At 39.3% G+C, this 19,307-nt stretch overlaps 1 protein-coding gene across 1 annotated transcript in view; it reads right to left on the bottom strand.

Annotated features, from left to right (window-relative positions):
* Window positions 1–4,619, bottom strand: part of LOC106092587 (titin homolog) — a 43,814-nt gene extending 39,195 nt beyond the window's left edge. Inside the window, exon 1 of the mRNA XM_013259473.2 lies at window positions 2,588–4,619. Within this exon, the coding sequence (XP_013114927.2) occupies window positions 2,588–3,769 (1,182 nt within the window). The 5' untranslated portion in view covers window positions 3,770–4,619. The remainder of the gene's footprint in view (window positions 1–2,587) is intronic.
* Between the last annotated feature and the right edge of the window lie 14,688 nt (window positions 4,620–19,307).

Genomic DNA, 19,307 nt, shown 5'->3' with positions numbered 1-19,307 from the left:
TACGCCCTCTAGAGGCTCAAGAAGTCATGATCCCAAATCGGTTTATATGACAGCTATATCAAGTCATGGACCGATTTGAACCATACTTGGTACAGTTGTTGGATATTATAACAAAACACGTCGTGCAAAATTTCATTCCTATCGGATAAGAATTGCGCACTCTAGAAACTCAAGAAGTCAAGACCCAAGATCGGTTTATATGGCAACTATATCAGGTTATGGACCGATTTAAACCAAACTTGGCACAGTTATTAGATATCATAACAAAACACGTCGTGCAAAATTTCATTCCAATCGGATAAGAATTGCGCTCTCTAGAGGCTCAAGAAGTTTCCAATAACGATAATTTTTATACCCTCCACCATAGGATGGGGGGTATACTAATTTCGTCATTCTATTTGTAACTACTCGAAATATTCGTCTGAGACCCCATAAAGTACATATTGGGTTGCCCAAAAAGTAATTGCGGATTTTTCATATAGTCGGCGTTGACAAATTTTTTCACAGCTCGTGACTCTGTAATTGCATTCTTTCTTCTGTCAGTTATCAGCTGTTACTTTTAGATTGCTTTAGAAAAAAAGTGTAAAAAAAGTATATTTGATTAAAGTTCATTCTAAGTTTTATTAAAAATGCATTTACTTTCTTTTAAAAAATCCGCAATTACTTTTTGGGCAACCCAATATATTCTTGATCGTCACGACATTTTATGTCGATCTAGCCATGTCCGTCCGTCTGTCCGTCCAACCGTCCGTGTCGAAAGCACGCTAACTTCCGAATGAGTAAAGCTAGCCGCTTGAAATTTTACACAAATACTTTTTATTAATGTAGGTCGGTTGGTATTGTAAATGGGCCATATCGGTCTATGTTTTGATATAGCTGTCATATAAACCGATCTTGGATCCCGCAATTCTCATTCGATTTGGCTGCAATTTTGCATGAGGTGTTTTGTTATGACTTGCAATAACTGTACTTAGTATGACGCAAATTGGTACATAACCTGATATAGCTGCCATATATACCGATCTGGAATCTTGATTTCTTGAACCTCTGTAGGACGCAATTCTCATCCGATTTGGCAGAAATTTTGTACAAGAGCTTCTCTCATGACCTTCAACATACGTGTCTAATATGGTCTGAATCGATCAATAGCTTGATACAACTCCCATATAAAGCGATCTCCCGATTTTGCTTCTTAAATGAATGAACTGAAATATTACACAATGACTTCTACAGTGTTTAACGTTCAATTCATTTATGGTCCGAATCGGACTATAACTTGATATAGCTCCAATAGCATAACAGTTCTTATTCAATATTCTTTGTTTGCCTAAAAAGAGATTCCGCGCATAGAACTCGACAAATGCGATCCATGGTGGAGGGTATATAAGATTCGGCCCGGCCGAACTTGGCACGCTCTTACTTGTTTACTATATGAAGGTTAACTTCGAATATGGGCTTCATAGGACTAAATCTAAAACCCTTGTGGATTGATCTTGCGATTAAACAGGTAATTGAAAAGCCCCCACCAAGAGCGAAACGCATCTTACCATGGTTGGTGCGTGGAAACCTATGGCTTTCCATTTTCATTGGAAAAATCTTCGATCATTGACCTCATTTCGAAAGAAAAATAAATAAATCAATGAAAATTTTTAATTTAAACTCAGCAGACAGTGCTTGACCCCATAAAAATTCTATTTTTCCATATATCCACATATCGGTGAAATTTTTAAACAATTAGTTGTATTAGGCCTCGCTATTTCTATGACAAATATGGCCTAGATCGATCCACCTTTGCAGAAAGCTGCCTTATAAATCAATCATGGAATTTCGATATCATTCAGGCCTAAGGGTAAATTTGTAGATGATTATCAGTCTCAGTTAGATTTTCAACCCATGGTACTCTGATTACATTGCCAACATTAAAAGGGACACCTTGCAAAATTTAGTAATGATGACGCAGCCAACTATTACATTTCTAAATGCTAACCTCGTATACTCCATTTGAAATAAAAAATACTTCAAATAATGTTGTATTATAAATACATTTAATATCTCATTATATTCTTCCAAACTCCACATTGGGAAATTCAGAAAAGAATGACATTAACATAATTCTTAAAAATAGATCTTAACACATAGACCCATAGTCCAAGATCATTGCCAAAATGTAAATGCTAGCGGCATCATCCAAATACTTGCCGAGGAACAAGATCCTAGCTCAAGCAGTTGAGCAGCCCCCTAAAAATGGCTTCAGCTGTACCAATCGGTTACAGTGTGGTTCAATAAAAGCTTTCTTGCAGACAATCACACGCACACGCACACGCACACACACGGTCGTACTTATGCAGTGTGGCGCAAACTGCTCTTAATCAATTATAAACGTTTTGTGGCACTGTTCAGCATTTCAATGATAACCTAAATGAAATGCAAATAAAAATGGTAAAAAAAGAGAAGAAAATGAAACATTTCATTTAAAATGTATTCAAGCAAACACAAATACACTTTTAACCCCACCACATTGCATGCTTGTGTGTGTGTTTTTTTTTTGGATTCGGCGAAACGTTTCTCTTCTCAATGGTCCACTTACCTCATTACATTGCTCCTCTTTAAGGGTCAACATTTGTTTGCAACAGGCAATCACATCTTTCAATGAAGCCACTTGCTTTTGCACAATATCCAATTCGCTACGCAAAGAAAGATTGTCGGAATTGGCCATTTGCAGTGCTAGCTGGGCATTGGCCAGCTCAATGTTGGCATGGCGGCTGCGGCTTAAAGGATTCGCATCATCGTCATCATTGTCAGCACCAGCGACTGGGGTTTTATCCCGTAGGGCAGTGGCACCTTGCAGTTCCTCCTCAGGGGGAGTAGTGGCGGAGTATTTTGAACTAAGCAGCTCGGTGGGGGGTTCCTCTACTTTTTCTCCTTTGCGTAGGCGTCTTGAAATCTCACGCTCTCTTTCCAATTGTTTGCGCAATTCGGCTATTTCATCTCGCATACCTTGAACAGCCGTTTGGCGTTCCAAACGCTTCAAACGCAACTCTTCCTTAAATTCTTCCAGCGATTGTTCCTTGCCCACCGAAGAGCAGGAATCTCTTCGAGTGCAGTCGGCAATGTCCAGTTTTACCGAGTCCGTGAGGCTTTTCTCACTCGACTCACTGAGATGGCGTTCCCTTTGCTCATTCATGGTATTCTTAATGCGTTTGGCAAGGCGATGCAAACTTTCAAATTCCTGCTCATAGGCTGACATTTGTGTCTCCTCAAGGCGGCTGGGCTGCTCCAGAATATCGGCAATGTCCAGTTTTACCGAGTCCGTGAGGCTTTTCTCACTCGACTCACTGAGATGGCGTTCCCTTTGCTCATTCATGGTATTCTTAATGCGTTTGGCAAGGCGATGCAAACTTTCAAATTCCTGCTCATAGGCTGACATTTGTGTCTCCTCAAGGCGGCTGGGCTGCTCCAGAATATCCTCCGGCGATGGAGTAAACACCGATGTTACATTTGGCACCTGGTCCAGCGAGAGATTCTCATTTTCCACCTCCCACCACCAGGAGTCCTCCTCACAATCGGCCACCACTTCGGTGGTGGCAAAACGCACTCCGCGATAGGCGGCTGATCTTTGGTGAGAGTTGGATCTGGGTCTGGCAACTGCATTCCCTTGAGATGATCCCTCCTCCTCGATGGCTGACAGTTGTTGGTTATTTTCACTAGGCATGGCTGCACTTTCTGTATTCAGTTCGTTAAAAGTCTCAGCTGATTCATTACTGGCCATGCTGTAAAGAATGGCGGCTATTTATGCAGAAATTTTATTTTCACTCTTTGTGTAAAACCGCCGGCACACTTGGATTCGTTTGCGATTTCTTTCTTTTATTATTTCTTGTTGATTTATTGTTAGAGATTATTGGCACTTGTACGAACGGACGGCTATGTGTGCTGTGTGATGCGGGTGTGATTGTGTTTTTCACCAATACGAAAAAATAATTCGCAACAAATTACATTAACAACAAAGGATATGACTCGGATCTCTGTTGGTCTACTTATTGCGTTGTGCACGAGCAATCGAAAACAAACACAAATCCAATTCTTAAGAGGTCTTAATACGCTTCGATTTTTTACTTGTGTTTCGTACTTCTTCCTCTTCGACTAACAAAGCACGGGCCAAGTGAAAATCCTATATATGCAAGCCAGCCAGCCAACCGACCGACAATCCGACCGAGAAGATATCTATGCGCCGAGTCAGATCTAGAGTATATAACGCGCAAATCTGATGTAGATATTTTTTTTTTTTTGTTTGCTTCTTAGCAAAGCATTTAACGAACAAAGGTTAAGCGTTTTTAATTTCGACGTAATTTTCCTTTTTGCTTTTCTTTCGCGGTGCAAATTCAAAGGAAATTCTGTTTCTAAATCATTTTTTTTCTTTTGCTTTCAAAAAAAAAACGCACAATAATTTCCTTATGTTCTAGCAACACGTTTTCTTAAACTCGATTTGTAAATATTTTCACAAAATTTTCTTCTTTGGAAAATTCTATAGGAAAAATTTTCTCTTTTTGTTTAAATTTCACAATCTCTGGCCGTTCTTTGAAATTTCACTTGTTATCGTAAGCACTACTCGAGAAAAACTGACTGACTGACGGTTGATGCTATTTTTAAAAATAGTATTTTCGAAAATGAATCAGTTCATTTTCATGCTCAAATACGATGTATGCTAGCCAAGAGCACATGTGTATTTTCTCCCATGCTCACTGACTAGTGAATGCCCGTGCTCTATTGATCTCTCTTGTGGTAAAGCACACTGGGGTGTGAAAGAAATAAAATATTTACAAATACATATAAAATGACCTCAAGCCGAACCATTGACGAAATTAAACCCAATAAGTAAAAGCGTGCTAAGTTCGGCCGAGCCGAATTTTGGGTACCCACCACCATAAGTTCTGCTAAAAATGTATGCAAAATAAATTTAGTTGAAGGGCATTATTTTTTTCTACATACCAAGTTTCAATCAAACCAGCAAAAATTAAAGCTTCTATGAGCCGAACAAAGATCATCGGGAGACTGGTTTGCATGGGAACTATAACAGGTTCTAGACTGATTTGGACCGTATTTGGCACAGTTGTTGTAACGGAACACCGCATGCAAAATTTTAGCCAAATCGGACAAAAATTGCGGCTTCCAGGGGTATAATCCGAAGTATAATCCGGAGATCGGGGGTGCAAGAAGTATATTCGGGAGATCGGTTTATATGGGAACTATATCATAATATAGACCCATTTGAACCGTATTTGGTACAGTTGTTGGAAGTCATAACAGAACACTATGTGCGAAATTTCAGCAAAATCGGACAAAAATTGCGGCTTGTAAGGGGTCAAGAAGTCAAATCGGGAGATCAGTTTATATGGGAGCTATATAAGTTTATAGACCGATTTGGACAGTACTTATTACAATTTGTGGAAATCATAACAGAACACTACATGCTTAATTTCAACCATATCGGACAAAAATTGCGGCTTGCAGGGGTTCAAGAAGTCTAATCGGGAGATCGGTTTATATGGGAGCTATATCATAATATAAACCAATTTAAACAGTATTTAGTACAGTTGTTGGAAGTCATAACAGAACACTATGTCCGAAAATTCAACCAAATCGGATAAAAATTGCGGCTTGTACGGGCTCAAGAAGTCAAATCGGGAGATCAGCTTATATGGGAGCTATATCAGTTTATAGACCGATTTGGACCGTACTTATTACAGTTTGTGGAAGTCACAACATAACACTACCTGCAAATTTTCAGCCAAATCGGCCAAAAATTGCGGCTGTCAGGGGCTGAAGAAGTCTTATCGGGCGATCGGTTTATATGGAAGCTATTGGTTGCCCAAAAAGTAATTGCGGATTTTTTAAAAGAAAGTAAATGCATTTTTAATAAAACTTAAAATGAACTTTAATCAAATATACTTTTTTTACACTTTTTTTCTAAAGCAAGCTAAAAGTAACAGCTGATAACTGACAGAAGAAAGAATGCAATTACAGAGTCACAAGCTGTGAAAAAATTTGTCAACGCCGACTATATGAAAAATCCGCAATTACTTTTTGGGCAACCCAATATATATAAATCTGCCATTTGCAATCCCCAATGACCTACATCAATGTTAAGTATCTGTGCAAAATTTCGACCGCTATCGTGATTTCGACAGACGGATGGACGGACATGACTAGATGACTCAAAACGTCGAGACGATCAAGAATATATATACTTTACGGGGTCTTAGACGAATATTTCGAGGTGTTACAAATGGATTGACTAGATTAGTATACCCCCATCCTAGGGTAGTGGATATAAAAAGGTGAACAATGCACAATATAATATTTATAAATACTTATAAAATATATATTTGAGAAACCCGGTGTTGACGTTATTGCGGTCTCTGAGACATGGTTTGTACCACATTAAAGAAATAGATATCCGTATCCGTAGATAGTTACAAGCTTTTTGATATTTATATAAGACATGACTTATAGACTCAGATCCATTGCTTCGTCTGGTTAAACAGACAAAGTTGAATATATTAATGTTGAATTGCACTGTTTGCACAGGAAAGTTCTTGTTGGGGTTTTATATCGTTCTAAAAAGAAGGTAAAATACGATGGCTTTGTAAAGAGACTCAGGGGTGTTAACTACCAATATTGTAATAATCTCATATATAAAAATCAATTTGTGTTTGTTTGTCGGTTTGTTTGGTTGTGTGCTCCTTATAGACTCAAAAATTTCTTGAAATATTCTCACTGTGAAAATAGGGTACTAAACTTTTTGATATCTGGCTCCTCCTCCTTACCATAATTTTCCAGATTTCGGAAATGCATGGTGTGATTTAAGCGAAAGTGACATAACCTTTAAGTAACCTAAATCAAAAAATTTGGTATCCAAATTTCGGATGGCGTACCTAGGGGACCTGAACCGATATGCCCCATTTGCATCGTGATTTCGACAGACGAACGGACGGACGGACATGGCTATATCGACTCAGAACGTCGAGAGGATCAAGAATGTATATACTTTATTAGATGAATATTTCGAGGTGTAACAAACGGAATGACTAGGTTAGTATACCCCCGTCCTATGGTTGTGACTATAGATTAGGTTAGGTTTAAATGGCAGTCTGCCATCAGACGCACTTAGACGTTTTCGTCCATTGTGAAATCGCCAAGCCAATCCTTTGGATGGCTTGTTGGATTTTTGAAGCGCTGTCCACCAGACCACAACACTATATAGCATAATAAGTATGACAACTGCAGTATATACCAAATGCATAACACGCGGTCTAAATCACCAACTTTTGTCAATGGCTCTCTTGCAGGTGTATAGTAAGTTATTAATAAGCTTTCTTACGGTAGAGTTGATGCCTAGAAACTTCAACTCCTTCATGATTGACGTCGGTTCTAGATTATTGAAAGCACCTTCAATGTCAAGAAATGCTACCATTGCATATTCCTTGACAGCGAGAGAACCCTCTATGCAGCCGTCTAGGTCGTGAAGGGCTGTCAATGTCAATGGATTTGCCTTCACTATATTCATGCTGCTGCCGCGACAGGCAATCTCCAGGGATCTTTGCCCTAAGATATCCTTCTATCAACCTCTTAAGAATCTTCAGCATAAAGGATGACAGACTAATAGGACGAAAATCTTTCACCTTCGTGTGGTAGGGTTTTTCTACTTTCGGAATGAAGATGACCTTTGTGTCCCTCTATCCCACAGATATATATGATATTCTGATACAAGCAGAGCCTATCTCCCTAACCCGGGGATCCAGCTTGTAATTCAACCGGTGATACATCATCTGGGCCTGGCGACTTAAAGGAGTCGAAACTTCTTATCGCCCAAAGGATTTTCGGCTCAGACACGATTTCCCTAATGGCCCCCGACGAATGCATAACAGTGACAACCTCTTCTGGTGCCACGTTGTCCGTTGGAGAATTTCCCGGAAATGTGTATCAACGAGTTGTTCTAGAGTTTCTTCACTAGACATTGTCCGTACATTCTCTGACTTCTGGATATACCCCACCGTAATAGGTCTGAGAACATAATCTTCCTTAACCTAGAGGCCTCAGATATATCCTCTACGGAGCTGCAGAATTCTACCCAAGATTTGTTCTGAGCCTTTCTAAGCTCGCCCTTATATTTCCTTAGCTCAGCCTTATAGATGTCCCAATCGTGTGGTGCTCTTGTGGCTTTTGCTCTGTTAAAGAGTTTTCTGCAGTCCTTCCTTAGACCAACCAGCTCTGGGTTTCATCATGGCGGTCGCTGTTTGCCCCTTGGCTTGGCACAAGGGCATGCTGACACAAACGAATCATTCAGGGCCTTCGTGATCCGCTTGACCACTATGTCTATATCCTCCGTAGATTCCACTTCCTTTTGGGTGGGTATAAAAACGCATTAAATTCGAACTTAAGAACTTATACATACATGTCTTAATGAACTTAAAATATATTTGGATAAGTAACAGGGTGGCAGTTATTTCTAAATATTGGCAGATTTGGGTACAAGAAGTTTATTCAAACGATCTTCTAAAGTCTGATGTGGACCGAATACGGCTGTAGATATGATTTATACAACTTACTATATTGGATCTGACAGAATAGGCCATGTGACAGTTATTTTCAAATATGGTACGACTTATTTCAAATTTGGTTATGATATTAATTGTTGTCTTTACCCAATATTATGATACAAATTTCATAATTTTTGTTTTATTCTAAAGTTTTTTTACAATTTGTTTGTGTTTATTGTTTTATTGTCTAATACATTTCGGCACAACCTAATGTAAATATGATCATTTGAATCTTTTGGGACTCATTTGGACAATTTTCATTAAGTTCTTGGCATGAACACAGATGTTTTCTTAAAAATGTTTTCTAAGTCTAAAGAAAATTAGGCAGTAAAACATGAGAGAACAAACCATAACAATTTAGTTGAAAGAGAGCAATTAACCAAAAACAGATGTGTCGGTTTGCACTCATAGCTCTCTATTCAATCGAATTTTTCGAATATGGGAGATTTGACGTATGTTCTGCAGACATGTAAGCTAAAACATTTTAATTGTAGTATATGCTCGTGACTTTCGAAAACAGAATTTAAGCAATCACTGAAAATAAGCATGGTTAAGCTACATGCATATATATATAGAAATCAATCATTTTCCTAATAAACTTCAGATTTTTGATAAACTGGAATCTATAATACTCCTTGTAAATGTGCTATTTATATTTATTAGTTAAATTTTTAGATTGACAAAGAATTTTTGACTTTGCTGTGTCTACCAACGAATTTCTGTAAAAGTTTTCTCGTAAAATAAAAAAACAAAATCAATCACGTTTTTTGGCAATAGAAGGCAAAAAGAGATTATCAACAACAAGATTAAAACAAATTAATCTTTTTTATTGTGAGCGAACGAAATGTTGATGTCTCGTAACGATGCACCTGATGTTATGAACACAATAGATTTTGACATTTTATTACAAAATGCATTAGTGTGGCTGGTGTACTTTTTGAGTCATATAAATAAACAATGACTGCCGCAAGAAATTGTGTACATGGTAAACCAGAAGAAGACAACTGTATTAAAATTGGTTTGTGGATTAGAAGGTATTTGTTTTTCGTAGATAATTTGTGCTGCTCTCGCTTGTGTTTTCATTAAACCCTCCACCATAGGATGGAGGTATACTAATTTCGTCATTCTGTTTGTAACACCTCGAAATATGCGTCTAAGACCCCATATATATTCTTGATCATCACGACATTTTAAGTCGATCCAGCCCTTTCCTTCCGTTTGTCCGTCCGTCCGTCTAACTGTGAAAGCACGCTAACTTTCGAAGGAGCAAAGCAAAGGCGCTTAAAATTTTGCACAAACACTTTTTATTAGTGTAGATCGGTTGGGATAAAATAGGCCAAATCGGTTCATGTCTTGATATAGCTGCCATATAAACCAATCTTGGGTCTTGACTTCTTGAGCCTCTAGAGGGCGCAATTCTCGTCCGATTTGACTGAAATTTCGCACGTGACGTTTTGGTACCACTTTCAACAACTGTATTAAGTATGATTCAAACCGGTTCATAACCTGGTATAGCGGCCATATAAACCGATCTCGGATCTTGATTTCTTGAGCCGCTAGAGGGCGCAATTCTCATCCGATTTGGCTGAAATTTTGCATGAGGTGTTTTGTTATGACTTCCAACAACTGGCGTTTTGGTATCACTTCCAACAACTGTGTCAAGCATGGCGCAAATCGGTACATAACCTGATATAGCTGCCATATAAGCCGATCTGGGATCTTGACTTCTTGAGCCTCTAGAGGGCGCAGTTATTATCCACTTTGGCTGAAATTTTTTACAACGGCTTCTCCCATGATCTTCAACATACATTTGAAAAATGGTCTGAATCGATCTATAGCTTGATACAGCTCCCATATAAACCGATCTTCCGATTTTGCTTCTTGAGCCCCTACAAGGTGCAATTCTTATCCGAATGCACTGAAATATTACACAATGACTTCTACAATGTTTCGCATTCAATTCATTTATGGTCCGAATCGAACTACAACTTGATATAGCTCCAATAGCATAACCGTTCATATAGTTCTTTGTTTGCCTAAAAAGAGATACCGCGTTATTCACTTTTCTAAGGTTGATCTTCAGAAAAATATTTCATTGAATTTTGGAAAAAAATGTTAACTGTGTTTTTAGAATTTTTATACCCTACACCACTACTGTAGTAAAGGGTATTATAACTTAGTGAATTAGTTTGTAACACCCAAAAGGAAGAGAGATAGACCCACTGATAAGTATACCGATCGACTCAGAATCACTTTCTGATTCGATTTTGCTATGCCCGTCTGTCTGTCGGTCCGTCCGTCCGTCCGTCTGTCTGTATGTCCGTCTGTCTGTCTGTTTGTCTGTCTGTCTGTCCGTCCGTCTGTCTGTCCGTCCGTCTGTCTGTCCGTCTGTCCGTCTGTCCGTCCGTCTGTCTGTCCGTCCGTCCGTCTGTCCGTCCGTCTATCTGTCCGTCTGTCCATGTTAATTTGTGTTCAAAGTACAGGTCGCAGTGTTCATCCGATCGTCTTCAAATTTGGTACAGGCATGTTTTTCGGCCTAGAGACGAAACCTATTGAAATTGGAAAAAATCGGTTCAGATCTGGATATAGCTCTCATATATATGTTCGTCCGATTTTCAGTAATAATGCAATAAAATGGTCATTCGTTAACCGATTCTCACGAAATTTGGCAGGAAGCATTTTTTACGACTGTCGACATTACTGGTGAATTTCATGGAAATCGGTTCAGATTTAGATATAGCTCTCTTATGTATATAACGCCCGATTTTCACTCCTAGAGCCACTGCAAGCACATTTGTTGACTCATCTTGCCAAAATATTGCACAACGCTTTCCTCGATGATTACCACAATATACATAGAGTTTGGTCAAAATCGTTTCAGATTTAGATATAGCTCCCATATATATGTTCGTCCGATTTCCAGTAATATTGCAATAAAATGGTTTATTGTTAACCGATTTTCTCGAAATTCGGCAGGAGGGATTTTCTCTTGAGTCTCAATATTACTGGTAAATTTCATAGAAATGGGCTCAGATTTAGATATAGCTGTCATATATATATATATCACCCGATTTTCACTTTAAGAGCCACTGCAAGCGCATTTATTAACCAATCTTACGACAATTTTGCACAACGCATTCCTCGACGACTACCACCATATCTGAGAAGTTTGCTCAGATTTTGGGTTATTTGCCATAATGTTGTCATTTGTCAACTGTAATTTTTACAGGTTGAACATATTTGCTCGCCGAGGTCCATCAAAAGTGGTTCGGAATTGGATTTAGGGTCCCACATTGTACTTATAGGGTAGGTGTAGGGTATTATACAGTCGACACCGCCCGACTTTTGCCCTTCCTTACTGGTTTTTTTTTCAAATTTTGTGTGTCTCTAAAGTTATTGGTAAACACTGCTAATACGTACCAAACAACATGTTTTTCAAACAAACAATTTCACAAACAATTTCGCAATTCTGAATCCCAAAATCAGATCAAGTATATATGTGAATCATGTTTTTCCTCTAATTTAAATTGAATTTAACAAAGGCTGGAATATTTTTGGCCCCCTTCTACGCAATATCGCCACACCAAGTGCGTAACATTGAATTTCATTTAAATGGCGAAGAACAAAGAGATGAGATGGCTGCAAATTCCTGCTGCATAAATAAACATTTTGCATTTTGTACATCATTTAAATACATCGCAAAAAAATATAAGGAAGAAGTCCCAAAGAAACGAGCAAAACAAAGTTTTTCAGCGACGACATCAATGCGCTGGGGCAAAGAACAATGACGACGAAGAGTGAAGCCAGCCAATAAACAAACTAAGAGTGGAAAATTCTTGGACATCCAGATGTACCATAAAATGTCAGAATATGAACATTTACAATTTGCTTAAATGTTGTTGCTCTTGTTGTTAAGTTTGACTGCTTGCTGTTGGCTGATAATGTCCTACAAATGGTCTGGGTGTTGTTGATGCTTACACTGCATTAGTGGTGACATTATAAAATGGCTCGTAAAATAGACTAAAATGCAAAAGAAAGCGACTACAAACTGGAAAGTCAAAGAAGAAATCTCCATTGGTGTGTTTGTAAGAAGAAAGATCACAACTAGTTTCTATAAAGACTGTTAAAGTAAACCGAAGAAGCGAACAAAAGAATTTATTTCGTGACAATTCAGCAAAAATGTCATAAACTTGCCACCCCTGCAATCATAAAAAGGAATTTTAGCTAAATGATAATAATTTAAAAAGAAAATTTCGCTAAAATTCCGAAACGGTAAGGGTATATTAACATTTTGTCATTCCCTTAGTATCATACCAAATTATTCTCTTTCTACGATACTGATAATCGTAGGGGGCTTTATCAAGATATCTTCCAATCTAAAACATACTCCGATCGGGAAATAAATGTGACTTCTATGGGCCTTTGACTTAAATCAGAAGCTGGATCTATATGGGGGCTATTTAAACGATCTTTACCGATGCGGACAGTTTGCGTTATTATTCGGGTAATAAATGCGGCTTCTATGGGCATTGGTCAAATGCCCATAAATCAAGATATAGACCATATTCGATGCGAATATCGAGGCTTTTAAGAAAACTCACTATGCCAAATTTCAGCGAAATCGGGCAATAAATATGGCTTCTATGGGCCTTAGACTTTAAATCGGGAGATCGATCTAAATGGGGAATATATCAAGATATTGCCTTCGTACCTAACCTCCCTATGGTAAATAAAGAATCCTCAACATCCGCATCGAATACGGTCTAGACCCATTGATGCCCCATTCATTACCCGAGTTTGGTACTGGCCCGGTGTGCTTCGGTACACCGTTTAATGTTTGCGGTCCCCTTTTGACATGGTCCTAGTTTGAAAATAATTTATACTCGTATTTAATTCTTAAATACCTTTCATTACAATCCCATATTGTCTCGTTTGGTGCACATATCCATTTGGGGCATAATTTTGGGGTGGGGCTACCCAAGGAATTGACCCAAATTTGTATAAAAGTTTCATATTCTACCCTCAAATGCCTTTCGTTTGAGTCCCATATTGTCCGGTTAGGTGTATATGTCCATCTGGGGCATCATTTTGGGGTGGGACGACCCGTCTGGGAATATAACCCAAATTTTTATATTAGTTTCGTTGGGGCCGCCCTTCTTCGACTTCTTTACTTCCAATTACCTTTCATTTGATACCCATATTGCCCCGATCGATAAACATATCATTTTTGGGCAGGTTTTGGGGGTTGTGTGGGCCCCCAACACTTAGGTTCAAATTGCTACATCATGTTCGTACTCTACCCTTAAATACCTTTCAGTTGATACCTATAGTGTCCCGATCGGCGTCCCCCACGGTTATTTGACGCCAAAGTTGTATATCAATTTTGTGTTTTTGGGTTACCATAAGCTCCCATCTCCAAAATGGGAGTGTTTTGGAAATTGGGGTAAGAGGGAGAGTCCGACAATAACCCACCCTTCACGGAATCTAGACAGGTGCAGTGTCTTTCAGGCCGACGTCTTCGGGGTCCTCAAGGCACTGGAGACGACATCCGTTAAGGCTGTCACGATATACATATGTGGTAAGTCAGGCGGCGTGGAAGGCTCTGGTGACGGGCCATGTGAGAGACTGATTAGAAGATGAAAGCAACTTCTTCGAACCATCGCTATCGTATGGCAGAGGTGAAAACCTGAGTAGGTAAATGAAGAAGATATGAAGAAGACTATGAAGACTAGTAATCTTTTAATCCATTAATCTATCATCGTTTTTATCCAAAACATTGGAAAGACCGATAAACCTGGTGGTGAGTGGGGAACTGACACCGCAGGACTTTAGTATGGCAAAACACGCATATCTCAATAATACTACGAAGTATTACAATGTCGAGACGTCTGTCCTCGTCATGCCATGCAGCGTTTCTGGGTGTCTAGGGAGAATTCATAAAGGAGGACATAGGATAGAATCGCATAAGAATCCACCCGAATATCGAGCGATCTCCTTTTTAAAGGTCATGGGCCCATAAAAGGCGCATTTATTGTCCGATTTTGTTTTTTTTTGATTTTGGACAGTGAGTTGTGTTAAGCCCTTCGAGATCCTTCTTCAATTTGGCCTAGATCGGTTCAGATTTGGATACAGTTGCCACATAGACCGATTCCTCGATTTGAGATTTTGGGCCCATAAAGGGCGCATTTATTGTCCGATGTCGCCGAAATTTGGGACAGTGAGTTGTGTTAGGCCCTTCGACTTCATTCTTCAGATCGGTCCTGATTTGTATATAGCTGCCATATAGACCGATCTCTCGATTTAAAGTTTTGGAGCCATAAAGGGCGCATTTATTGTCCGATGTCGACGAAATTTGGGATGGGGAGTTTTGTTGGGCCCTTCGACATTCATCTTCAATATGGCTCAGATCGGTCCAGATTTGGATATAGCTGCCATATAGACCGATCTCTCGAGTTAAGGTTTTGGGGCCATAAAGGGCGCATTTATTGTCCGATGTCGCCGAAATTTGGACATAAAAGGCGCATTTATTGTCCGATTTCGCCGAAATTTGGGACAGTGAATTGTATTTGTCTCTTCGAAATTTTTCTGAAACTTGGCCCAAATCGTTCTATATTTGGATATAGCTGCCATATAGATCGATATCTCGATTTTAAATCTTAACGCCATAAAAGGCGCATATATAATCCGATTTCACTGAAATTTGAAACAGTGACTTATGTTAGGCTTTTCGATATCCGTGTCGTATATGGTTCAGATCGGTTTATTTTTAGCTATAGCCACTTAAAAGACCAATATTTTTTTTATACACAATTGAACAATGATTTGTACTTATAAGCATTTGGTCCAAATCGGAACATATTTCTATATAGCTGCTATGCATTTTTCACCGGATTTTGACGAAGGGTGGTTTACATATATATCCGAGGTGGTGGGTAACAAAGTTCGGCCCGGCCGAACGTAACACCTTTTTACTTGTTTTATATTTAAACAACTTAGAGATTTTACTTTGAAACTGTCTTGTTCACTAAATTACTTTTTTCCTAAAAAAACTTAGAAATTAACAAAAATGTTGGCAAAATATTTTATATATTATTCGCCAATTGTGCATAATTGTTTTTTAAGAAAATGTTTGTCTGCTTTTATGTTCATCAAATTATCCCATTTTTATATCAATCATCACATGCTCAGCATACATCGTTTTATATTACATACCATACCACATATAAGACTTAATTAGAAAATGTGTTTCAGACATCATTAGTCATGCGAAATTCGCTTTAAAAATCATCACAGGTATTTTTTCATACAATATAAAAATTCAAAATGAACTGCGGAAATTTCAAAGCAAAACAATCTATACCAAATATATGAGAGATTGAAAACAAACACAAAAATTAAAACGCCAACAGAATACGCAAAAATCCGGTCAACGCTAAGGTGTTTATGAACTAAATTTTAAAAAAAAATGACAAAAAAAACGGCACGGTGGACCTTGAGTTATTTCCCCGCAAAATGTAGAGCAGTGGCAATTGTGATGATGGGGAAGGATGGAGAAGGAGAGTTTTTTGTGTTTTCGCAATGAAATGCAAATTAAAAAAATAATACAATATAATTTTATTTCTTAATTATAAGGTTGTAACTCCTTATTTAACCTAAATTACAAACGGGTAGAAGACACATTATTATCCGTTGTTGTTTTTAGCTTAATGACTGTTATTATACCCACCACCGATGGATGGTGGTGTATTAATTTTGTCCTTCCGTTTGCAACGGATCATCAAACAAGTAAACTTTGGATACCCACCACCTCGGGTATATATGTAAACTACCTTTCATCAAAATCCGGTGAAATATGCATACCTTATGCCCCATAGCAGTTATATCGAAATATGATCCGATTAAGACCAAATTCGACACGGATTTTGAGAGGTCTAATAAGTACAAGTCATTGTTCAATTTTGTACAACAAAATATTCGTCTTTTTGGTAGCCATATCCAAATATAGACCGATGTGAACCATATACGACACGGATGTCGAAAAGCCTTACATAAGTCACTGTGTTAAATTTCAGCGAAATCGGATTATAAATGTACTTTTTACGGAGCCAAGATCGGTCTATATGGCAGCTATGTCCAAATCTAAACCGAACTGGGCCAAATTGAAGAGGGCTGTCAAAGGGCCTAACTCCACTCACTGTCCCAAATTTCGGCGAATTCAGACAATAAACGCAGCTCTTATGGCCTCAAAATCTTAAATCGAGAGATCGGAATATATGGCAACTATATCCAAATCTGAACCGATCTGACCCAAAGTTGTTGAAGAGCCTTACGAAACTCACTGTCCCAAATTTAGGTGACATTGTACAATAAATACGCCTTTTATGGGCCCAAAACACTTTATCGAGAGATCGGCCTATATGGCAGCTATAACCAAATCTGGACTGATCCGGGCCAAATTAACGAAGGATGTCGAAGATCCTAACACAACTCACTGTCCCAAATTTCAGCAAAATCGGATCGGTCTATATGGTGGCTATATGAAGATATAGTCCGATATAGCCCATCTTCGAACTTAACCTGCTTATGGCAAAAAGAAAGAATCTGTGCAAAGTTTCAGCTCAATATCTCTATTTTTGAAGACTGTAATTTTTGGACTTCATTCTCCTCCTGTACATCTCAATTCGCTCACACTCACACTCACGTCTTTCCATTTCCTTTTTCTTTCTGCGGAATAGACGTTTCTCCTCTCTCCCGATACCACTCCTTTTTGTGGCGCTTTGCTACTGATTGCTGGGTTGCTCTATATGCCGCATTCTTGGCTTCAGTAGCGTCTCGACACTGTTGGCCGTACCATGGGTTTCTTGGAGGAGGCTTCCAGTACCCAAATAGGGATTTCGCGGCATTTTCCATGGAGTGGGCAACAGTTTGCCACTGCGCCATTATATCATCGGAACAAGGAGTGCTTTCATCAAGCAGTTGGGTCAGTCGAGTGGAGTAAGCCTCTGCCATATGTTGTGTTTGCAGATCTTCAATGTCCAGCTTCCGTGCAGTGTCAGATCGCACTTTCCTCGCCATGTTCAAACGGGTGCGAACCTTTGCTGCAACAAGCTAATGATCCGAATCTATATTCGTTCCACGGATCGATCTTACATCTATACTGGATGAATTCCTTTCATCTATCACAATGTGATCAATTTGGTTCCTCGTGTTTTGATCGGGTAACAGCCATACGGCTTTGTGAATTTTTTATGTTGAAATCTGGTGAAACTAACTACCATGTTTTTTGCCTCGGTGAAATCTATCAGTCTCAACCCATTACTGGACTTTAACTCGTGGAGGCTAAACTTTCCGACTGTTGGACCAAAAATGTCTTCCTTTCCTATCTTTGCATTAAAATCTCCCGGAACGATTTTAATATCATGGGCGGGCAGCGGTCATATTCTCTCTCTAGGCGCTCGTAGAAAATATCCTTGGTCTGCTCGTCTTTGTCTTCCGTCGGGGCATGGGCACAAATAAGGCTGATGGTGAAGAATTTGGCTTTTATGCGGATTGTGGCTAGCCTCTCATCCACTGGAGACTAGGTGTTTCAGTCTCCGACTAACCACAAATTCACAGCCAAATTCATGCCTCGTGTTATGGCAGCTACAGTATAGTTCGTCACCGTTTGGTGTTGTAGTGACGCCATTCCCAGTCCATCGCACTTTCTGGCAACATCTGCGTTGTACTTCTCTAATACATCCGCTAGCGCATATACTGCACCATCTCTATTAAGAGTGCGGATATTCCAGATGCAGATCCCCAAATCATGGTCCTTTTCTCGTTTGTGTAGGTCGTCAACGTTGGGTCCGTTTTTACTATTCCTTTGTTTCTCATAGTAGTTCTCATAGTTTTCCGGGGGCGGTTTACTGGATACTGCACTTGTATCCCTCGTTGTGGCAAGCCGCTTGCTCCAAGATCCGACGCCCGCCCCTAACCTGGGAACAGACGCTGATGCTAGCCATTGGTTATTTGAAGGCGCCAATCACTCGCTTTGTCATCTCGAGTATCGTTGACACTAAGTATTTATTTAAGAGCCAGCGCCACCTGACTCCTCACAGAGACGATCCTCTCGAAAATTGGTTACTGCCCGCGGCCGCATTTGCAGCTAGTATGCATAAAAACGGAGCTTTGCACCATCCCCAACCTGTGAACGCGCCCGGTAGCTTTTAGCTAAGCTACCCATGATAACGATGGACACTACACAAGCCGGAGCTCAAAGTTCCAGCCTGTGTGGTGCTCATAGTTATCGCGTGTCGGACGGGCTATTTAAACCAGTGTTGCCAAAATGTAATAGCTAAAAAATCACCCTTAAAATTCTTGATCGTCATGACATTTTTAGTCCATCTAGCCATGTCCGACCGTCTGTCTGCCGAAAGCACGCAAACTTTCGAAGGAGTAAAGCTAAGCGCTTGAAATTTTGCACAAATACTTCTTATGGCTGTAGGTCGGTTCGGATTGTAAATGGGCAAAATCGGTTCATGTTTTAATATAGCTGTCATATAAACCGATCTGGGGTCTTGACTTCTTGAGTTTCTAGAGAGCCCAATTCGTATCCGATTTGGCCGAAACTTTGCACATATCGTTTTGGTATGAGTAGTTGGAATTGCCAAGTATGGTCTATATCAGTCCATAACCTGATATAGCCGCCATATAAACCGATCTCCCGATTAG

This window comes from Stomoxys calcitrans, chromosome 3 (genome assembly GCF_963082655.1).
Source record: "Stomoxys calcitrans chromosome 3, idStoCalc2.1, whole genome shotgun sequence".
NCBI classification, from domain to species: domain Eukaryota; kingdom Metazoa; phylum Arthropoda; class Insecta; order Diptera; family Muscidae; genus Stomoxys; species Stomoxys calcitrans.
The sequence above is the reverse complement of the archived record's forward strand: the minus strand, read 5'-3'. Positions and strand labels throughout refer to the sequence as shown.